Here is a 22,995-nt window from a genome sequence, read left to right as displayed (position 1 = left end):
TCTACTCTCTGAATTCTTGCCCCTACTTCTACTATAGGCTTTGATGGCCTCCATCTTTTTCTTGGTTCATAGTCATGAATTTAAAAATACATGATTCATATTTTATCAAGCAGTTTTAGGATTTTTTATGGGACAATTTGTAAGGGTTTCTATTTTGCCATATTGTTGGATGTCCTTTCTATGTTGTTGGATGTCCTATCGGTGTTATGTTGTCTACTTAATTTTTTCAAACAGTCACAATAAAAAAAAATCTAATTCTTAAATTGCCAAGCATTCACCTTCTTAAATGTTAGTAGTAGGGAGTGGGCTCAGAATCTCAGCCCCGTTCATCCTTTATTCCTAGGCTTTTGAACCTACAGCCACAGGATCAGCCTCAAAGAGGTTCTAGCTCCAGGGCCAGCAACTCTAGCCTGAGGCAGGAGGTTGGGGAGCTGTGGGAGGTTTGCCATTGGCTCCTTCTCCACTTCCTCCTCCAGCCAAGAGAAATTCCCTGGAATAACTAAGCGAGAACCTGGGAATAATAACATGAGAGTTTATTATCACATGACTACTCAGGAGGGGACATGAAGCGGAGCAGGATGGGGAAGGGGTGTAAGGAATGGGCAAGTGCTGCTGGAGCAGGGCTGTGGCCATGGTCATGGGGGCAGGATAACTGGGGCTGTTGAAGAGCCTCTTTTCCTCAGTCTGGTTCTTCTTCCAGCAGTCAGATGCAGGGACGCCCAGTGCAGAAGCACCAGGCACTAATAATCAGGAGAGGCATGGCTAGATTCCACTCACTTCCAACATTTCCTTCTGGTCTCTTTTCTAAGGGAAGAGGAAAGGCAAGACAATCGTGAGTGGGAGAGAAAGGGCGGAGTCTCTTCTCCAGGGCAGCTTAGCTCTGGAGCTACCAGAATCAGCAGCATGGTACCTGATCCAAAGGCATAGCATGGATATGGACTTCCCTGGATTCCTGGGCTCTTTGACTTGGGGGCCACTTGGTTGGGGATAGGGGCTTTCTGGGCTGGGCCACCACTGGGTAGAAAGACAGGCATGATAATAGGTGGGACTTGGGTCATGGGCCCCTTTCTCCTCCCCAAACTGTCCACTGTCCATTCCTGTCTCCTTTGAGCAGTTCCACTGCCCCAAATACACAGGCACACACTTTAGGGACTCACCCCTTTGGTTGGGAACATTCTCCAGCAGTACAGCCACAGAGGGGCCAGAGATGCCAGAAGCAGCAGAATCCAGACACCCAAGAGCATGGCCTGAAGGGTTCTAAACAAGGCCTGGGGACAGAGGGCCAAGGCCATAAGCACCAGGATGATAGCTGCCTTCCTGCTCTGTCCCCATGCTCCTTATTGACCTGGGAAAATCTCTACCCCTTTATCTCCAAGTTCGTGGCTTCTGGAGGGGAAGTCAATGCATTCAATGTACAGAATACAGCTGGAAACTGCTCACATTGGGCCTGTGTCCTCATTTGTACAGTGACAGGTTTGGGCTATGATTTGATTCCCTGATAACCTCCAAGACTTCAGAGGATCAAGGGAAAACATGCATTTAACACCTTTGCAGCACTCGGCACACTTGCTATATTAGTTCATTTATTATTATTTTAATGCTTGTATTTCCCACTAGTCTGTAACACCCTACAGGAGCCATTTCTATTTTGTCTGATGCTTTGTCTTTGGTGACAATACTCAAGCTTGGTGCAGAATAGGTAACACCTATTTCTGGTGGAGAACCTGACTCTTGCCCCTGGCCTGGCCTGGCCATCCCTGCCCCACCTGCTGCTGCCCCTTCCCCTTGGCCACCTACCTTCAGCATGTCCATGAAGGAGGTACATAGGTGTAGCCTTCTGACTTCTTTTGGACTCTGAGTGGGGGCTGGGGTGTTCCAGTCACTCGAGCTGGAGATGTGGCAGGCACTGTTGTAATAAGAGTAGCCATATCGGAAATCTTCACTCCAAAGTTTGAGGGCAGCGATGGCTGTGGAGAAAGCTGCCAGCGCTAGCAGAGTCCTCAGCAGGGCCTGGGGAGGGAGGAGGCAGAGAGAAATCTTTGTGTTTCAGTCTCTCTCAGAGTCCAGTCGGGGGAAAAAAGGGCAAGGCCAAGAGAAGCCTGCAACAGGGCAGGAGATTGGGGTGACCTCCAGCCTGAACCTGGTCCCCTCCCATGCCCTTCCCTGAACTTACCCAGTATGTACCACCCCGTTTCTCGTAAATGAAGGCAGCAGCTCCAGCCAGCACAGCCTGGGGAGAGATTGAGCCAGGAGCAGGCTTAGCACAGGAAATGCAACTCCTCTCCCACGAGACAGCCTCCACGCAGGCCCTTCCCCAGCACACAGCTTGGGCCGGAGGTTTCATGCTAAGCTTTATTATCCACGGTAAGATAATTGCTGAGAGGGTGGAGCCTGGATCCAACTCCTGAGGCTGCAAAAGGCCCTGCTTTAGTGACACCTAAGAGCTTGTGGTCAAGCCAGGTGTGAGCCCCTCTTCCCTTCTAAACCTTCCTTTTTAAACAACACCAAGTGCTTTATGAAAGTTCCAGGGATGGTGGGATCCTGTGGATAAAAGTCATGGGGTGCTGGAGAAGATCTCAATGAAGGGTGAATCTATACAGAGTGGGCACTGTTAGGTCTAGAAGCCTGTCCTAACAGTGCCCAATAATCCACTCAGCTGGGCTTGAAGAACAGGAAATCTAGTATATCCCAGTGGACAGGTGGACCTGAATCCTGTTTGGCTAATTCTGTAACTAAGCTGGGTATTTTGCCACAGGCTGGGTGAAGGTAATTACTCTCGGCTTCTGTCAGTAAATATGAGTGTTTTAGTGTTATTCTGAGAGTGTAGGTACCATGACCAGCCTACCCAGCTCCTGTGCAAACTGCACACACCCATCTGTTGACAACAATTCCTGGGTTTCCATTGTGTGCAGGGCCTGTGGAGGACAATGGCAGGGGGTGATGCTTCCTGGGGGACCACATACTATCTGGAACGCTCTGCCTCCCCCATCTCAATGCAAGTATCTGGAGATGAGCAAGTCCTTAGATCCTTAGTTGACATTAACTGTTGAAGGCGGGGAGAGGTGGCCAGCCTGGTGGGAGCAGCACTGGGCAGGGTATGGGAGAGCAGACAGTGTGAATAGGACATGCCACCGCCGCCCTCAGCTGTTTGCTCGTCTGAACAAGCAGGGAATGGGCCTAGATAATCAGATCTCTCCGACTGCCAGCATTCTGTGGCGCCATGTTGGAGGAAGGCAATCAGGAGAGCAATGCCCCACCCCTCTCACAGGCAGTCAAGCACTGTCCTGCTCTACTCACCACAGCCCCTGTCCAGATGGCAGCTCCCGAGGTGACCAGGAGGGTGTAGTTGCGGATGTAGAAAAATCCTCCCAGGACTGCACTCAAGATCCCCAGCACGATCTGAATCACCTGAAAGACAAAGGACCCAAGATCCCGGCTCCTAGGTGGACCTGCCACTGCAGGGATTAACCGCTAAAACCCCAAAAAGAGAGGGAGAGGTAGAGAGAGAGAGACAGAAAGAAAGAAGAGAAGAGAAGAGAAAAGAGAAGAGAAGAGAAAAGGAGAAGAAAGAGGAGGAGGAGAAAGAAGAAGAGGCAGGAGGAGGAGAAAAGAGAAGAGAAAGGAAGGAGAGGAGAGCCAGCCCATCCTGAGTTTGGCCCAGAGGAAAGGATGGACTCAGGGCTCCACTGATTGGGACTCTGCATGGTCAGTGGCTCCTCCACACCCCTTCAGCCCAGAGCCTCCCCTCCCCAGGCTCTTACTGAGAAGGCCAGAGAATCACATCGCTAAGTAAGAAGACATAACCGGCTCGGTGTCCTGTTCAGAGGGAGGCTGGCAGAGAGTGCTGCTGCGGCCGGAGGTGGGGAGTCCCTCCCGCTGCCCCACGAGGCAGGCCGTCACACTCACCCACGAGGCCACCAGCAGCCGGCTGCTGCCCCTGGCCTGGGTGGCCCGAGGCCGCAGCGCAGAGCAGCAGGTGAGCAGGAGCTTGGCCAGGGCAGACTCCTGGTGGATGTGCACATCGATGTGGGTGTGCTGTGGGGCCTCCGGGGCCATCTCATCACTGTCGGCTGTTCCCATTGTCAGGGACACAGTCTATGAGGAAGGGAGCACCAGAGAGGAAGGGCTGTCAGAAGATTTTCGCAGATTTCATTGGAGTTGGGGAGGTTAGGGGCCAGTGGTGGCTCAAAGTCACACAATGAATGGCTGTCCTGGTCACAGGGCCACACCCCTGGCCCCTCACGAGGGGAATGTGTGTAGCAGAGGGGGCTGCTGACCATGCTGGAGCTGCGGCGATTACTGAGCCTGCGGGAACCTCCCCTTTCGCCCAAGATCTGCTCTGTCCCCCTCATCCTCCTCCCAGGGCCCTGGCGTCTGGGTCAAGCAGCGCCCCACACCCCGACCCCTCACCCCCTCCTCCCGGGCTCTTCCTGCCCTCCCCTCCACAGTCCGCAGGCTCTGGGACAGGACCGAGTCCTTGGCTGCCTGTGGAGCTCCTGTGCCAGCAGCTGCGCCCCGGCTGCGCTCCGGATACCCCCATCCCCGCCACCGCCGACCTCCCGCTCCACCGACTGCTGCTCACGCCCGACGGGTTCACGCCGCCCCTGCCCCGTGAAGGACCGCGCTGCGGTGCGGAGGGAGGTCACAAGCCGGGGCCGCACCTGGCTTCCTCCGCAGTCCCCCTCCTGCAGTCTCATCCCTGGGTGGGGGTCCCTCCTACGCTCCTCCAACTGTGCGGAGGCAGCTCGGGGCGCGTGCGGAAGGAGGCCCGGGGGCCGCCGGGAGTGGGGTGCCGCCTCACCTGCGCTCCTCGGGACCTGCGAGCGGGCGGCGGGAGGGCTGGGGCGCCGGCTGGAGAAGTGGGTTGAGAGTTGGAGGGGGAGGCGGGGAGGGGAGGGGAGGCGGGGGTGGGGCTGAACTTCAGCCCCTCGGGTTCATGACAGGCTGCAGGGCCTGGGGTCCGTCTGGGGTTCTCCTGCTGCGCGAGGGTCACTGGGCTCTGGGGAGCTGGGAGGGTCCGCGGGCGGACGGCCCTGGGAAAGCCCGTGGGGTCGTTCTCGCCCCCAGCCCCGCCCGGCCAGGGCCGGCGTGCAAGTGTGCGCGAGTGGGAGCGCAGGGGGCGCGCGGGGGCTCGGTCTTCTCCCGCCCGGTCCGCTCCTCCGGGCGGAACCCCCCTGCCGGGCCCCCGGGCCGCAGCTGGTTTCGGGAAACCGCTCAGCCTGGGCGGGGCCGCAGCCCCCACTCGTGCATCTGCCGTCTCCGCCCTCCCGTCGCTCCCCTGCTCGGGGTCAGCTAGTGTCCGCTCTTCTCGGCCGCGGGCTCCCGGAGGACGGCAGGTGAGGCAGGGCCTCCGCGGCCCGGGAGACCCTCTTGCCGCAGGACCCTCTGTCACGAGGAGTCCCCAGGGCCATGCCCCCACCCCGTCCTGTCCACAGGACGTCTTTCTTCCTCCAACCTGGTTTCCAGGAGGACTCACGTAGGAGGGAGGGACAGCTGGGTGCAGGTGTTTCTCCCCAGAAAAACGGCTGGAGAGCGGGAGGAGAGGCCTGGGGCTGGCGCGTCCCGTCCACCTTCCGCCGCCTGCACGCCTGGACCCTGGCTGGAGCCCTACGGTGGGGTGGCTCCTGGGACGGGGCCAGGGCGCGGCGGGGCTGCCGGACGCTTTCCCCAGCCCCGGAGCACGGGAGGAGCTGGACAGAGGAAAGTGTTCGGGGCAGCCGGGAAGAGCCCACCACCTACCAGGCGTCGGGCGGCCCGCAGGGGAATCTCCGTGGTGCCGGCCTGGTTCAGATCCGACTCTTCAGGCGGGGGCGAGGCAGATCTAGGGGTTGGCGTGGGGCGGGGGAAGCGGTGGTCCTGGGGGCCCGGAGGTAGCTGGAACCCGAGGTGCCCTCAGGGCGAGGCCTGGGCCGTCCAGGGAAGGTCTGGCTGGAATCTGGGGCTGGGCTTCCTTTTGCGGGAAGCAGTCTGAAGCTCCTTTGTGCGTGTGCGGAATTGTCTAACTCCTGTCCTTTCTAACCCCAAGGAGGCCAGGTGGGTGAAAGAGTGAAACTGCTTTGAAAAGTAGGTAGAGTACGAATGGGAGGTGTTACTAGAATTGTTAATAATATCTGATTTAAACTGTGATACTTAGCCAGGATGTCCATTAGAATTGCCTATGCAGGATTTATTTTAGAGCCAGGCAAGCTGATTCTAAAGTGCACGTGAAGAAGTAGTCTAGCAAAAATGGCCATGACAATTCTGAAAGAAAAACCACACGAGGGGATCATGAAACAGCCCAATTAGCATTAAGCTCCATGTTAAAATTGTGGTAATGATGCCTAGCCCATGAGACATGCCAATGGGCAGAATATAAGGACTAGAATAGGCCTACATTCCTAGGGGAACTTCATTTCTGCTCAGGAGAGAATTTTAAATCACTGAGAAAAAGAGGATGTATTTTCCGCAAATGGAACGTATCTTTCAGAAGTTAAACATCTGAATGACAGCAACAGAACTTGGATCCGTGTCTCCCAACGGCCAAGGTTGGTCACCCAGCTCCCAAATTCCAGATGGTCGGCATTTAAAAGTGAAAACTGAAAGCATAAAGGCACTTAGAAAAAAATGTGGAAGATTATTTTATAATCTTGAAACGGGGAAGTCCTTTAAAAGTGTAAGAGCTAGACACCATAAATAGAATGAAATAGAACATGGATTGTATGAATATACAAGCAAGGTCAAAAAATAAACTTCAAATTGTAAAGAAACATTTGAAACTCATATCACAAATGGTAATTTTGTGAATAGATAAGCAACTTCCATAGAAAAAAGCAAAACAAAACAAAACAAAACGAAACAAGGACATAGGATGTGAACGGAGAGCTCACAAAAGAAGAAATAAAAATGGCCCTTAACATATGGAAAGACAATCAACCTCACTCATAATAAGAGAACTATGGGCCAGGCGTGGTGGCTCACGCCTGTAATTGCAGCACTTTGGGAGGCTGAGGTGGGAGGATTGCTTGAGTCCAGGAGTTTGAGACCACCCTGGGCAACAAAGCAACACCCCATCTCTCTCTAAAAAAAGAGAACTGGCCGGGCACGGTGGCTCACGCCTGTAATCTCAGCACTTTGGGAGGCCGAGGCGGGCGGATCATGAGGTCAGCAGATCGAGTCCATCCTGGCTAACACGGTGAAACCCCATCTCTACTAAAAATACAAAAAATTAGCTGGGCTTGATGGCGGGCGCCTGTAGTCCCAGTTACTCGGGAGGCTGAGGCAGGAGAATGGCGTGAACCCGGGAGGTGGAGCTGGCAGTGAGCCGAGATCGCGCCACCCTAGCCTGGGCAACAGAGCGAGACTCTGTCTCAATAAATAAATAAATAAATACATACATAATAAAAAAATGAAATAAAAGAAAACCATGGATTAAAAATATATGGAAATCATTACAGAAAGCAGGTCAGTGGTTGCTCATGGCCAGTGGTTGGGGGTATTTTCTGGGGAGGGGCTTTAGGGAATGTATTGCTGTGTAGGAATGTCCTTTATCTTGATTGTAGCTGTAATTGCACAAATGTATAAATTTGTCAAAACTCGTTGAGATATACATTTAAAATGGGACATTTTATTACATAAAATTGATTAAAATCAATGCATTTTTCCCCATATAAAAGGAAAAAGATAAAAGAGTTTGCCTCCTGCATGTGAATTGCTACCACCTCCATGGAGGATAACTGACAATATCTACTAAAATTGCAAATGCGCATTCCTGTTGCCCTGCCAATTCCACATTGTCTGTAATGGAAAAGGATTGGAAATAACCTAAATGTCTGCCAACAGGGAACCACTTAAATAAATTATGAGGAATTCATACTCTCAAAATATATGCAGTTACACAAATGAGTGAAGAAGCTTTTGTGAAAGTTGTCAGAATCATAATCGAGTCACTTCAGTTAAAAAAAAAAATCTGAAAATGGAAGGCCCACAAGGCAGGGTTCTCATGCGTAAATAACCTGGGAACAAAAGTCATCACAAAGGACTCTGTAAAATGACAACCTTACACAAAAAATACTTCTGTGAGGACATCCACCAGCAACTGCCTGTCTAACCCTGGACTTGTGTCACCCTTGTTATTGATCCTTGTAGCCAAGGCTGATCATCTCAAAGAGATTATGTAAGTCTCCCCATTTTTCCTTTAAAAACCTTTGTCTTCCTTTACCTCCCTGAATGTGCACAGGATTTACTATGGTAAGCATATTCTCATTGCAATGCCCTATTCCAGAATCAATCTCATTTTCTTTTGTAGAGCCTCTCGTTGTTATTTAGGTTGACACTTTTTATGGACTCATGTAGGATTATTCTAAAAACATATGATCATGTGATCACAGCATCATGCAAATCAGTGTGTATAGTATGCTGCTATTTGTGGGAAAAGGGGGGAGAAATACTTTTTCACACTTTTGTATGCAAAAATGTCATGGTAGGATTTATAAGAAACTGATAATATTACTTTGCATCTGCAAGGCAAATAGGTGGTTGAGGGAAAAAGATGAGCGATAAGGTTTTAAAGGTATATATACCCTTTTGTATCTCTTAACTTTTTTATGTATAAAATCACTAAAGTCGCAGTGCCATTGATATCTGCACTGGGAAGACCCTTTGAATTTTGACAAAGACACTGTTTTTTGTTTGTTTGTTTGTTTGTTTTTGTTTTTTTTTGAGATGGAGTCTCACTCTGTCGCCCAGGCTGGAGTGCAGTGGCAAGATCTGAGCTCACTGCAACCTCAGCCTCCCGGGTTGAAGTGATTCTCCTGCCTCAGCCTCCTGAGTAGTTGGGACTACAGGTGCGCACCACAGTGCGAATTTTTGTATTTTTAGTAGAAAAGGAGTTTTGCCACATTGGCCAGGCTGGTCTTGAACTCCTGACTTCAGGTAATCCACCCACCTCAGCCTCCCAAAGCACTGGGATTACATAGGCGTGAGCCATTGTGCCCAGCTGGGATCTTGACAAAGACACTATTTCTCTCCTTTCACCTGTGCTGTGTATTTTTCCCTCACCTAGTTCCCAGACCTCACTTGTATATGTCTTCTCCCTGGCAGGCAGGATGACGCAAAACACGGTGATTGTGAACGGAGTTGCTATGGCCTCTAGGCCATCCCAGCCCACCCACGTCAACGTCCACATCCACCAGGAGTCAGCTTTGACACAACTGCTGAAAGCTGGAGGTTCTCTGAAGAAGTTTCTTTTTCACCCTGGGGACACTGTGCCTTCCACAGCCAGGATTGGTTATGAGCAGCTGGCTCTAGGGGTAAGACTGGGCTGGTGCGGGTTGGGGGGCATGTTAACGAGGTGATGAGGTCAATTAAAATATGGAGCCAAATCTTCAAAATTAAAACGTTTTATTTGGGAGGAGAGAATTGCAATTTGGGGCATACACACAGACCAGGTGGTCTCCAGTATGTCTTCAGAACAAAGAGAAGGTTAGAGGCTTATAAAAAGGAGAAATGTTACATATTGCCCTTCATGAAAGATCATAGGTTTTGGGGAGCTGGCGAGCTCTGATGGGTGAGCGATGGCGTGGGTAAAACTAATCCTAGAGTTGTAGCAAGGTCAGAAGCTGTAGATAAAGCTGGTTTCAGGTTGCAGCAGGCAGCTTCAGCAGCCTGATTTGTAGAGAATTACATTTTGGGAGCAACATTTTGTGCCCCGAGTGCTTTTTGCCCCTGGCCTCTCGACTCTGTTTTAGTTGAGTGTGACAAGAATGACCCCATTTGTAGGCTCAGCTTTCACAATGGAAACTCTCCTTCTTCAATAGGATGCAAAAGAGGAAAGTGGGTTGAATTCCCATGAGAGGGACATGAGAAATCACTATTTATATCTCATCCTGTGTAGGAAAAAGTTGTAAGTATCCCCACAGAAATTTGGATGGAAAGGAAGAATCGACCTCCTCTTTGGCGCAGAGGAGTCGGTCCCAGCCAGAGGTAGGGCAACAGGAAGAACAGTCTAGAGGCTGTTAATTTGGTTTCATTGACCCCACATGGACTGAAAGCCTACAGGTGCAAGGCAATGTGTTCAGCACTTCAGGCCAAGCTACAGAAAGAATCCCTGGGCTATATCTAAAAGTACTCAGTGACCATCAGAAGGAACAGCAGCTACACTAATGACTGGAACTAAAGGTAGATCAGGCGAGGGAGAAGCACGTCTGACATCCTTGAGGGCAGGAGAACCCTGAATGGAGAAGGAATAGGTATAGACAGAGGTGGAAGATGGACAAAAAAGAATTCCAGGTTAAAGAATGGCAGGAGCAAAGGCAAAGAGGCCAGAAGGCATAGGGCAAGTTCTATAATGGTTAAGAGTAAAGGGAATGGGCTTCATGAATGGGTGATTTGGGCCCATATTGCTGAGAACCTTGAAAGACCAGGTGAGGAGACTGTCCTGAATCAGCTTTGACAGTGAGAACGCTGTCAATGGATTCTGAGCAGGAACCTGCCTCAGAGTCAGGAGGCATCCACGTGAGAAGGATCGAGGGTCTGCACTCGCATAATTGTAGCAGGAATGGTGAGGAGACAAAGGAGTCCCTGTCCTTCGCAGACCTCCATGGCATGGGAGTGAAGGAGTTTGGGGCATAAGGAAAGAGAGGCATTCACAGCATGCAGAGGGTTGAAGTGTGGGTGACCAGGAGATCGGAGCCCTGAAAGTCAGGAGGAGCAGACATTCGAGAGGTGTGTGTGTGTGTGTGTGTGTGTGTGGTAGTAGGGGATTTGGATATGACAAATCCGAGATGCCGGTAGGATGTGGAGGTGGTGACAGTTGGTTTTTCCAGGAAGAAGAGGAGTTCTCTTCTGAGTCGGAGTTGGGTGTGTGAACGGCTTATTGGGGTGTGACACCTGTGAAATGAAAAGAGGGGGAGCAGGATTGGGCGGGAGGAACCATCAGGCTGCAATGCAGACTCTGCCAGGCCAGTGGGGAGCTCCCAGGCAAAGGTTGCCCACCGCAGGAGTTCCACACTGGGTGGAGATGGCCCTTGAGCCACTGTCTTGCTTAATCATTGGCTGGGGGGCCCTCCTCAGTGTGTGTCTTCAGCCTGAAAAACTAGGGTGACCCTGAAGGAGCTGACAACTGCAGGCTGTCAGCAATCAAACAAGCCCTTTCTTGAAGGAGGTCTCAGCGGCACTTCTTTGTGTCTGCCACAGAGCCCTCAAGAGTGTGTGTTTGGATCTGAGGAGAAAGGATAGGCCAGAAGCTCAGGTCAGGCTGGGGGTCTGGATGGGACAGTGGGACCTCTGAAGGAGAATGGGGGGGAAAGTGGGAATCCTCAGGTGGGATGAGAAAGTGTTGAAGTTGGGAAAAATTGATGAAGGATAAATAGCCAAGCCTATGAGAAGGGTGAGGGGAGACCCAGGCCAGTGCTGCTTCATGGATTTTAAGGGGACAGAACCTTCCAGAATCAGAGCTGCAGAGAGGTCAAGGCACAGGAAAAGGAGAGGAGAGCCACCTAGGTAGGAGCCAGGCAGCTGCTCCCGGGGCAGCCGGGGCACGTGGACTCACGGGAAGGGGTCTGGTTTCTCATCCTGTCTTGCAGGTGACTCAGATATTGCTGGGGGTTGTGAGTTGTGTTCTTGGAGTGTGTCTCAGCTTGGGGCCCTGGACTGTGCTGCGTGCCTCAGGCTGTGCCTTCTGGGCGGGGTCTGTGGTGAGTAAGGAACAGGCTGTGAGCCTGGAGGGAGGCAAGTGGTGATGGGCTAGAAGGCGCTTATGGATCTCGGTTGGGGCTTTGGGGAAGCGACCAAAGTCTCTGGAGCCAAATGGCCTTTGGCCATGAGGAGGCTGCTCTGGGGTTTAGCTAAAACCCTGTCACTTCCATTTTTCTCTTGAAGACAGATGGGAGGGGTGGGGCAGGTATAGGTGGAATCCTCTCTGTGTGTCAGAGTTCTTTGTCTGTCCTTGGGATCCTGCTTCACATTGGCTATTCTGGGAACTGCTGGTGGGAGGGTGATGATAGACCAATTCAGAAGAGTAAACTGGAGGCCTTTTTCTGGTGTCTCTTTTCAGGTGATCGCAGCAGGAGTTGGGGCCATTGTCCATGAGAAGCACCCGGGCAAACTTGCTGTGGGTCTTGGACACTCTCTCTCCACCTTGTTCACTGACCCCCTCCTGAGTTCTGCTCCATTATCTGTCTTCTGCCCTTTGGTTGTCAATATCTTGGGGTCTTTCTTGGAGGGGAGGAGAGGGTTTCCTGGACAGGGGCTGGGGAAGAGGAGATGGGTTTGAGGCGGGGACCTCATGACTCTTCCACCGATTGAAGGAGCCTGTGTCTTGACCCTCTTTCTCTTCCAGGGCTATATATCCAGCCTGCTCACCCTGGCAGGCTTTGCTACAGCTATGGCTGCTGTTGTCCTCTGCGTGAATAGCTTCATCTGGCAAACTGAACCCTTTTTATACATCGACACTGTGTGTGATCGCTCAGACCCTGTCTTCCCTACCACTGGGTACAGATGGATGCGGCGAAGTCAAGAGAACCAATGGCAGAAGGAGGAGTGTAGAGCTTACATGCAGATGCTGAGGGTGAGCAGGAAGAGTCCAGCCTTCGGGGACCCATCACAGCTCTTTGCTCCCAGGGAGCTGGGGGCCCTGGAGGACAGAGATGTAGGCTCTTTGAGCTTGGACTTCATGCTGGGTCTTTCATTCAGGAGGTTTTAATGTAAGCTACAGACATTTTTCAGACCTCATGACACGAAGATTCTCTGAATCAAGGAGGATGAGGAACAAAGAGGAGACATTTGAGAGAGGAGATAGTGGGTCACCCTTCTGGCTTTTCTGGTGTGTTGGTATCACAGTTTTCCATTACTGAATTAAAAACCACACCAAAATGTAGCGGCTTAAAATTACAACTTATTATTTCTCACGGTGCTGTGAGTTGGCTGGATTCAGATGAGCCATCCTCACTCACGGGTTTTCTCATGCAGTTACAGTCAGATGGGGGTGAAGTTATCCAAGTGCTCGCCGAGGCTGGAGGTCTGAGATGATGCAGTTGCATGGTCCGGAGCTCAGCGGGGGCTGTCAGCAAGAGCCGGCAATGGCTTCTCCACTTGGCTTGGGCTTCTCGTAGCACAGAAACTGGATTCCGATGGGGAGTACCCTAGTTGCAAGCATTTCAGGAGACAGAAAGTAGAAGCTGCCAGACCAGCTAAGGGCTTCCCTGTCACTGTATAGTGTCACTTTCACTGTGGCCAAAGCAGTCCTAGGCTCTTCCAGATTCTACGGGTTGAAGGAATAGTCTCCACTTCTTGACAGGGAGTGATAAGGTCACTCTGCAGACAAGCCAACGGGATGGAAGCTGTGGCTGGAAACACAGTCAGCTGTGGTGGGAGCAGCAAGCTGGATAGAGTCAGCGCCTGGGTGGGTGGAGAGGGTGGTGATGTGGGCGGCATTGGAGTAGCTGACGCCTGACTATCTTTGTTCTTCCCTTATCTCCAGAAGTTGTTCACAGCAATCCGTGCCCTGTTCCTGGCTGTCTGTGTCCTGAAGGTCATTGTGTCCTTGGCTTCCTTGGGAGTAGGTCTTCGAAACTTGTGTGGCCAGAGCTCCCAGCCCCTGGTGAGTTGTCGGGGAGGGGCCTCTGGGCAGTGTGAGTCTGGGTGGTGAGTGTGTGGGACAGGTAGGAGTGCAGGGCCAGGGGCACCCGAACCTGAGGCTGGCCTGGTGCCCCTCAGCTTCTTTCCATATGCAGCTCTCCCCTTTGCTGTCTGGGGAATGTGGCCATCACCATGGTCCTGCGCCAACCGTCGCCGCCCTGTGCCTCTCTGCGCCCTCCGCTGCTCTGATCTCCCCACTCTCCCCTCTGCCCTGTCCCAGGTGTTCGTCTGACTCCCCTTCCTCTGCCACCTTTTTTTTTTTTTTTGCCTGATCTGCGTTTCCTGTCACATTTTCCTTTCCCTCCTCCTTTCCTCTTTCTGCTTTCTGAGTTCTGTGATGCTAACTCTGCCTGCATCCTTTTCCCCTAAGGATTTCTTTTTTCTTTTTTTTCCAGAATGAGGAAGGATCAGAGAAGAGGCTACTGGGGGAGAATTCAGTGCCCCCTTCGCCCTCTAGGGAGCAGACCTCCACTGCCATTGTCCTGTGAGCCGCCAAAGACCCCACGGGGTGCCCGCATGTCCCTGTCTAGGGCAGCCCAGGGCCCCCACTCCTGGCTCCTCACACTTGCCTCCCCTATGGCCGCTCTCCAGACCCTCCTCCTTTCTTCTCCCCACATCCGCACCTGCTGTTCCCACTCCGGGGTTCTCAAGTCCATGAACAGATATTGTTGCATTTTCCACAATGCTGATTAAACATAATAAACAATCCAGAAAAGCAATTTTGCCCAGAAAGATATGGTTTCCCTTTGTTTATACACCTCGTGCACCTTGAAAGGCCTTTCTTTGTGTCGCTATGTATGAGGTTAAATGGGAGCTGATTTATCCCATTAAAACACTGTCCCAAGAAGATTAAATTTAATTATGTTCTGCTGTACATCCAGGTGGCAAAACCCCTTTTTTATGATTTTCTTCAATTCAGTGTAAAGTGTAAGTCTAGTGGGCCTAGAATCTTCTTACCTGCTGAGATTGTCTAGGCTTCTACAACCTCGGCCTGTACACTTAAGAGAACTGTGTGGAGCATGGAACGAGATTTTTGCCCCCTCCCTCCCTGTCTGCCTTCCTTTCTCTTTTTTCATTTTGCAGTAATTAGTGTTGGTTCTGTCTCTTTTCCTGTCTCCACACACACATAAACACATCCTTAGTCTTCCTTCCTTTCATTGTAAATGATAGCAAACTGATTTTGACTTTTTCCATTTTCTTTATATATGAAGATATAAGATAAATATATAGATGTAAGCATTTCTGAAGGGCAGGAAAGCTGGTAGGGGCTTTATGAAATCTCCATGAGGTCAGTTTCATGACTTAGCAGCCCTACAGGGCTGGTCTTCAGATCCAAGCCGATGGGCCGCAGGGCCTGCACCTTCCCTCTTGGCAGAGCGGTGCCACAGATGTGCAGAGCTGCTGCGCTGGGCGAGACCTGCTCCCGCACAGGACTTGGAGTAGGGGCCTGTGCCGAGGGCGGTGCGGCTCTCCCTGGGGCCCTCACCAGCCTGTGCTTTACATAGAGGCTTGTAAAGAAGCCTGCGAGACAGGAGTGTGTTCAGAATATGGACAGGGTCAGCTGATGACAGCCTGAGGGGTAAATCCAGCCTGCCATTGAATTTTGTAAATAAAAATGTATCTAAACACAACCACACCCATTTCTTTACACATTGTACCTGTTTTTGTGCCACAAGGGCAGAGTTGAGGAGTCTAACAGAGACTGAATGGCCCACAAAGCATAAAATATTTACTATTAGGCTTTTTACACACAAAGCTTGCTGGCCCCGATGTAGGAGCTTGCAGTGCAGAATGTTACGTTCTGTTTCGCTGTTGAGGGGTGTGGGGTGCTCAAGAATCCCTTCCAAGGGGAGCCAGCCTTGGACGAGCAGCGGGTGTGTAGCCAGCTGGTTTCCTCATTTCCCAGGGTCCAGAGCCCACAAATCATCAGGCAGAAAAACTTGGACTCAGAACCATTGCAGTCCCCATCCCTCCCTCAGTCCCCAGTAAAGAAGACATTAGAATCTCAGAGGAATTTAGAATCTCCTGAACCTCAACATTTATTTTACCCCCAGTGATGGAGTAATGGAAGCCCCCAATTCTTTGCTAAACAGGCAAATGTAAAGTAGCTGAGCCCAGAAGCCAAGCTGGGTTGAAGTGGATAATGTGGAAAGAGACGCATTAGCAGGGCAAGAACCTATGGGGCCTCACTTAGCCAGGCTTCAGGGAATGCTTAACCCATTAAAATGCGGGTGGCTGCCTTTCCCCCGGTCTCATGTTTCCACACATCTTGTGAGCAGTGGTACTGACTGCCTTTTCAAAGATGTTCTCACCTCCCAGTGGGCAGCCTTGGAAAATAGTGTCTTCTTCTGGACCAAAGGACAGGCATGATCACCTGTTATAAAAGAATCAGATTCCTTAAGCTCAGGGTTCCTTTTCTAGAACCCAGCGCACTGGCTGTGCTGGTGTCACCTGCAATGCCTCTTTGCATTGTCTGTGGGAACTGGGGTCCTAGAACCCATGCAAAAATGCTGCTACCGTGGCCACTGCTATTGCCGTGTGTAATAAATTGTTTTTTGTCACAACTCGGGGTTTTGTGGCTTCTACCAGCATCCATGAAACTGTGGCAGACTGACTTGTTGACCTGCATGTACAGTTAGATCTCAGACCCTTCACCGTTCCTGACTACTGTGTCCTGCTGTGTGCAGGGCTATGATACACACAGACTTAAGACAGAGTTTCTGACACCAAGAAGTTTACAGTCTGCTTAAGAGGTGAGGCATAAACCTTTTACTACAAAGAACAAATGTTACTTGACTGCCAAGTTAGCGATGCATCAGGCAGGAAGGTGGTGTGCTTGCTGAAGAACTGTAGGAAGACAAGGAACATGAGAAAGGAGAATGCAAAGTAGCAGACACTCAGGGGCAGAGCACCCTGAGCTTGCTGTTGCTCATGTCATGAACAGCCATGAGAACGCAGAGTGGGCTGGGCTGCTCAGACCTCAGTGTCCATGGGCACATTTGATAGGACTGAGTTACTTGCCCACTCACCACCCTGACTCCAAGGAACTGTGGCCAAAGTTGGGCAGGGGGGTTGTCTTTTAGTTGTCACAGATGTTGACATTCAGAACTCCATCTGCAAAGATCTCAATCTATACTGCAGCATGGACAGAGGGCTGGTCCTCAAGCCTGGAGAGTACCAGAGTCCTTGAGGCAGGAAGGAAACCTTTTTTACTTCTGGGGTAGGGTGGGAGGTGGTGGGCGTGAGAGGCTGAATTTTTGTCCTCTCCAAATCTATATGTTGAAGCCCTCACCCCTAGTAGCTCAGGATGTGACTGTATTTGGAGACAGTGTCTTGAAAGAGGTAATTAAGTTAAAATGAGATCATTGTGGTGGGCCCTCATCCAATATGTCTGATGTCATATCAGAGGCAATTAGAATGCCGACAGGCCCAGAGGGAAGGCCACGTGAGGACACAGGGAGAAGACGGCATCTACTAGCCAAGGAGAGCCTCAGAGGAACTCCGCTGGTGCCAAATCTTGGACTTTGGCCTTCCAGAACTGAGAGAAAAGAAATTTCTCCTGTTTAAGCCCCTCAGTTGGTGTTTTGCTACGGCAGCCCTAGCAAACTCAGACACTGGGAGACGGGAGACAGCTTGGGACAGCCTGAGAGGGGGATCAGGTGTGCCCCAGCACTGCATTTTCAAAATCCCTTCCTTGTTTACTGTTGAGGAGCCCTTTGTGCAGCCCCCCGGGTTCCCCATAAAGGGGTGCCTCTCATGGTGTGGGACCACACCTGCCTTTGCAACTGCAGCTGAAAGCTGCAGTTCCCAGGAGCTGGTGTTCCTGGCATATCACCCTGAGGTCTCATCACATCCTCAGGCCACCGTCACCCTGTGTTGCCTGGTCCCACCAGCCTCTCCTCTCCCTCCACATCTGACTCCTCGGGGTCTCCAGGACAGCTCCCCACTCCCTAAGTGCCGCCTGAGGGGCACCCCACCCCCTTTGTCTTCACAACATCTCTTCTAGCATAATCTCTATAATCACAGGCATTTCTAGCACAGTCTCCTCTAGTATAATTTCCAGTAAATCTCCTAGGCTTTTCTGGTATAATCTCTTCCGGGAGCTCAGACGTTAACAAGCCAGAAAGAGCAGCTTCTGCTTTCTGCTTTGGATATCAGCCAAAACTGTCTGAGGCTGAGAAAGGCTTCTGAAATGTCCTTCTATCAAGGGCCCAGGTATATGGTCAAAAAGAGGAAGTAGAAATACTTGGAAATCTGGGGCCACTTAAGTCTGTTCGTTATCTTGTCCTGATGACCTTGGGTGCTGACATTTGCAGCTCCTGCTGAATGTCCTCTCTGCCCTAAAGCAAGGCCCTGCCACTCTGTTCTGGAACCTTTTCTTTCTGTTTCCACGTAAGGCAGATGACTCTGCTACCCCAGAGTGGGGCTTTGCAGGAGCTGCCCTGTTTCAAACTGGGCATGTCTGTTCCTTGGGATGTGTCACTGGAGCAGATGAGGTGAAGGAGGGAGAGCCTGGCCAGGGATAATGAAGGAGCAGTAGAAACTCTACTCTGTTCTCTATAATCATGAGGGCTTTGGGGGCAGAGCACGGGATTCTCTGTGCAGGTCACACTCCCCATGGGATGGCACAGTGCTGACCTGTTGGCACTAGCAGAGCAGGTGGCATGCGGACACACCTGGTCCAGACTGGAGGCGAGGGAAGATGTCACAGTTTCTGGGCTCATAATCCTGAGCTTCTCCATGGCCTGGAGGAAGGTGGGAGCTATGTTTTTCTTGTATTCAGCCTTCTAGGGGTTATTAATAAATATTCAGTCAATAAGCAACAAAAAAATTTTTTTTTTTAGAGACTAGGGGGTAAAGGTTGATTTTTTTTTCACTTCTATATTCTGTAAAAGAAAAATTTTGGCAGCCAGTGGGTGGTCTCAATTCTTGCTGCTCAAGGTGTAATCCACTGGCCTGCATGGGCAACCCTGGGAACTGGCTAGAGATGCAAAATCTCCTCCACGCCAGACCAGCCAAGTCAGAACTTACATTTTCACAAGGTCCCAGGCACTATATGTGCTTCGTACATTTCGAGGGGCACGGGTATGAATATTACAGTTAGGTGGTTTGCAGGAAAGAATTCAGATACAGAACAGGGCTCTTTGAATTTAATCTCTTTGTTTTCATTCTTTTCATGAACTTGTTAACCTTGGAGTTTTACAAAATAATTCTAGTGGTGGCTGGACGCGGTAGCTCACACCTGTAATCCTAGCACTTTGGGAGGCCAAGGCAAGCGGATCATGAGGTCAAGATATAGAGACCATCCTGGCTAACACGGTGAAACCCCGTCTTTAGTAAAAATACAAAAATTAGCTGGGCATGGTGGTGCTCACCTGTAGTCCCAGCTACTCGGGAGGCTGAGACAGGAGAATCGCTTGAACCTGGGAGGCAGAGGTTGCAGTGAGCTGAGATCATGCCATTGCACTCCAGCCTGGGCGACAGAGTGAGACTCCGTCCCCTACACCCCCTGCCAAAAAAAAAAAAACAAAAAAAAAACTCTAGTGGTTTTGAAATACTGAAATTAAAAGTAAAAAGTGGCCTCTTTCCTTACTTTCCTTAGCTGAAGATAGTATTAATTCCTGTACTTCAGTGTCTCTAAGTTAGTCCTTTTATGGCTAGATCCAGTAGCAATTCTTTTCCTTTTTTTATTCTGGTAGACAAATGTCAACTTGGTGGTTTTCTTTTTTCTTTTTCTTTGTTCCCCCTGGGTTGTTGTTGCACAAAATGGCCCCTTTCTGCTGGGCAACTTCTGTATTTTTCCCCTGGAGTTTCCAAGCCTCTGAGTGAAGATGGTCTCCCCTCTATCTGATCCCTCTCCCAGCCCCACTTCCTCTATTCCTGTCTCCCCTTCCCATCCTTTCCCCTCTCCCCTCCTGTGAATAGCCTTAGAAGTCTGAATCTTTGTGCTCTGTAGAAAGTCAGATGTGACACTCCTTCTTTCTGCTTCTGTTTCCTTGGAAAAGCTGACAGCTATTTGTCTCTTTGCACAGCTCAGTCTTGGTGGTAAAACTGCACAGACACAGATGGGCATGACTTCACGGCCCTGGCATGAGGGCATGCAGATAATCTCAAGCCTATTTGTGTGCAACATATTTATTGAAGGATTTAAAACCATTCAGAGTATAAACAGGAAATGATTCTTCTTCTTCTTTTTTTATTTTCTAGTCACTTCTTTTAACTGTATTTTGTCAACTCACTCATTCCCCATCGGATCTTGGGTTCTTTAACATCAGGACCAGATTCTAGATTTCACAACTCTGTCATTGCCCAATCCTTTTCGTGTTAAAAACTGCAGCTATCGGCTGGGTGCAGTGGCTCAAGCCTGTAATCCCAGCACTTTGGGGGGCCGAGGCAGACGGATCACAAGGTCAGGAGATCGAGACCATCCTGGCTAACACGGTGAAACCCCATCTCTACTAAAAATACAAAAAAATTCGCTAGGCCTGGCGGCATATGCCTGTAGTCCCAGATCCTTGGGAGGCTGAGGCAAGAGAATGGTTTGAACCTGGGAGGTGGAGGTTGCAGTGAGCTGAGATCGCGCCACTGCACTCCAGCCTGGGCGACAGAGCGAGACTCCATCTCAAAAACAAAACAAAACAAAACAACACAACTGCAGTTATCGGATCCTGGTTTGCCTCTCTCCCAGAGGAGACTCAGATTGCATGGACGGGGAGGAGCTGGGGAGGGAAGTGTGGTCAGGGCTGACTCCTCTTCCCCGCTGCTTTCCCACTGCTCTTCTCACCCCACTCCAGCTGAGACAAGGAAGAGGGATGCAGGGCAAGGTTTCCAGAAGTGACTGGCCGCAGGAAAGCTGCAGAGGGAGTAGTGTCTGGGCTTCGCGTTCACAGCCTTTGCTCATGTGATGTGGGTGATGGGTGGTGTCTAATTCTGTTGCTCAGTGTGGGAGGCGCTTGGGAATTACCCTGCCCTCTGCTACCTTAGCTGCCTGGGTCAACCAGGAAAACCTCCTGGAAAAGTATTTCTAGAGGAGGAGGATATGAAATGGCAGAAAGGAGAGGATTTTCTTGTACTGGGAAAATTCTTTTGACCACCTCTTGCCTCTGCAAAAACCCAGAGTCTGCTTTTACAGATATTTCTAACCCTAAAGAAATCTTTAGGGTTTTCTAGCGGATGGCATAAGGCCCTGTGGTGTCAAACTTCACAGAGAAAGCCTGGAGCCTCAGATCCAAAGAAGCACTCACACAAAAAATTGCAACAAAGTATTAGGAAAACTGCCAACTGTACAAAAAAATCCCCTCCTGAAGTAGGAATTCACTTTCACTAGGTGCTGCTGTGAACTTCAGGATTTATCTCATTTACCTCCCTCCCCTGACTCCTCACTTTCTTACTGGTTTAATCTATTCCTCCTGTTTCACCCCTAAAAACGAGGTTTGTTCACTTGCCAAGTAACAAACGACTTTTAGCGGGAACTCAGGTTTTGATTAATGGGAGGCCTTGTACTTCGTACAAGTGAGGAGAGCACTGAGGGTATTCTCCAAAGCCACGCCTCCCCGACGGAAAGTGACAGGAGGGCTTATGGGGCGGTGGAGAGGGTGCGTCATCGTCATCGCATGCAGAGGATTCTCAGCTGCACTCAGCGAGTCCTCATGCCAGCATGTAGGTGGTGTACAATGAACAGGAAACTGTAACTTCCCCGGGTGGAGGTTTTAGCATGGGCATGAGCAAAGTCCACTCAGGTTCATCTCCTTTTTTTTTTTTTTTTTTAAAGAGACAGAGTCTCACTCTGTTGCCCAGGCTGGAGTGCAGTGGTGTAATCATAGCTCACCACAGCCTTGAGTTCCTGGACTGAAGTGGTCCTTTCACCTTAACTTCCCAAAGTCCTGGGATTATAGGCATAAGCCACCATACCTGGCCCCGCAACTGATTTTTGAATGTTGATTCTGTATCCTGCAACTTTGCTGAATTTACTTATTAGTTCAAACAGATTTTTTTTGTGTGTGTGTCTGAGTTTGAAATCTTTAGGGTTTTCTACCTATAAAATCATGTTGTCTGAGAACAGAGATACTTCTGCTTCTTCCTTTCTAGCTTGGATGCCTTTTATTTATTTTTCTTGCCTACTTGCTCCAGCTAGAACTTCCAGTACTATATGGAATAGAAATGGCAAGAATAAGCCTCCTCATCTCATTTCAGATCAGTCTTTCACCGTTGGTGTTAGCTGTGGGATTTTTATATAAAAATATTTTATTTAATTATATGTTTTGTGATTTAAAAAAAAAATTTGACCTCATGTTTGTTGGAACTTTATCTGTGGGATATATTTGAAACCTAGGTTGATGAATGTACTTTTTTCAGAGAAGATTTTAGTTTGTTTCTGCCAGAAACCTTGGATCACTATAAGTTTAGGATTTAAAAAATTCCCAGATTGAGATTTTTTGGTATCTTAAGTTTAGGCTATAAATTCTACATATTTTTCAAAAGATTTCTAGTGGATTAAGCCCATAGTGCACATGCTCTTTTTTTCTCCTTTTCTTTCTCACTCTCCTAACTCCCTCACTTGTGATCTCCAGGATCATCTCCAAAATAAATTATGTGTATCCACATCCTTGCCATAGTCTGCTTTGGGGAAATCTAAACTAAGGCAGGCCCCAAATCTACATGTGAGCTATAATGCCGACAGTTTCTCAGGAGAGTCTCTCCTTTCTATCCAGAACCAAGGTAGTGCCCTTGCCGCAGTTTGTTATGGGCAAAATTCTTTTGGGGTTTATTTTTCTCTTGAAAATATAATTTTTTTTTTTTTGAGACAGAGTCTCACTCTGTCACCCAGGCTGGAGTACGGCCCACTGCAATCTCACCTCCCAGGTTCAAGTGATTCTCCTGCCTCAGCCTCCCGAGTAGCTGGGATTACAGGTGCCCACTACCACACCCGGCTAATTTTTGTATTTTTAGTAGGGACGGGATTTCACCATGTTGGCCAGGCTGATCTCAAACTCCTGACCTCAAGCGATCCGCCCGCCTCAGCCTCCCAAAGTGCTGGGATTACAGGCGTGAGCCACCGTGCCCGGCCAGAAAATAGAATAATTTGAACATCCCGGTTTCATATAAGCACCTAAATCTGTTTTCCACCTGTGTTGGCACTCAGTTTTTCTTCTCTCCTCTATGTAGCCATGAAAACTCAAGTTTTTAACAAGTTAACAGAAATTGAAAGTTGCTCTGAATGAATTTACAAAAATTTAAAATAACTATTTGTGTCCAGAATTTTCTGCTTTTTTGTAGTGAGTATTTTTTAAGGCTTTTGGGCTACTGCATTGCTAAAAAATGAATACTTGAGTTACATTAGATCTTACTGATTTCTAATTTAATGACATTATTATGTTTTAG

At 49.8% G+C, this 22,995-nt stretch overlaps 2 protein-coding genes across 8 annotated transcripts in view; one reads left to right on the top strand and one right to left on the bottom strand.

The window, feature by feature from the left end:
* TMEM176B (transmembrane protein 176B) overlaps positions 1-14,333 on the top strand; it is a 50,155-nt gene extending 35,822 nt beyond the window's left edge. Inside the window, exons 1-7 of one of the 4 annotated variants that reach the window (XM_004046486.5) lie at positions 5,205-5,336; positions 9,079-9,287; positions 11,562-11,672; positions 12,032-12,088; positions 12,317-12,544; positions 13,457-13,576; positions 14,010-14,333. In XM_004046486.5, coding sequence (XP_004046534.3) covers positions 9,084-9,287; positions 11,562-11,672; positions 12,032-12,088; positions 12,317-12,544; positions 13,457-13,576; positions 14,010-14,102 — 813 coding nt within the window. In that variant the 5' untranslated portion in view covers positions 5,205-5,336; positions 9,079-9,083 and the 3' untranslated portion in view covers positions 14,103-14,333. Of the gene's footprint in view, positions 1-5,204; positions 5,337-6,463; positions 6,525-7,666; positions 8,153-9,078; positions 9,288-11,561; positions 11,673-12,031; positions 12,089-12,316; positions 12,545-13,456; positions 13,577-14,009 lie in introns of those variants that run through there. The other 3 variants (XM_055392394.2, XM_055392395.2, XM_055392396.2) reach the window with 3 other exon arrangements.
* TMEM176A (transmembrane protein 176A) lies at positions 519-5,120 on the bottom strand. Of its 4 annotated transcripts, none has more exons than XM_004046485.5 (7): positions 4,802-5,120; positions 3,907-4,095; positions 3,298-3,408; positions 2,174-2,230; positions 1,798-2,010; positions 1,158-1,268; positions 519-804 (listed from the first exon to the last, which is right to left on the bottom strand). In XM_004046485.5, the coding sequence occupies exons 2-7, from the start codon at positions 4,078-4,080 to the stop codon at positions 763-765; spliced, it is 708 nt and encodes a 235-aa protein (XP_004046533.2). In that variant the 5' UTR covers positions 4,081-4,095; positions 4,802-5,120; the 3' UTR covers positions 519-762. The 4 variants fall into 4 exon arrangements, with proteins under 4 accessions (XP_004046533.2, XP_018886597.3, XP_055248372.1 ...); XM_019031052.4 differs by having other exon boundaries at positions 4,662-4,856; XM_055392397.2 differs by lacking the exon at positions 4,802-5,120 and adding an exon at positions 4,583-4,602.
* Positions 14,334-22,995: the final 8,662 nt, after the last annotated feature.

Source organism: Gorilla gorilla, chromosome 6 (genome assembly GCF_029281585.2).
Source record: "Gorilla gorilla gorilla isolate KB3781 chromosome 6, NHGRI_mGorGor1-v2.1_pri, whole genome shotgun sequence".
Classification (NCBI taxonomy): domain Eukaryota; kingdom Metazoa; phylum Chordata; class Mammalia; order Primates; family Hominidae; genus Gorilla; species Gorilla gorilla.
This window is presented reverse-complemented; position numbering and strand designations above follow the sequence as displayed.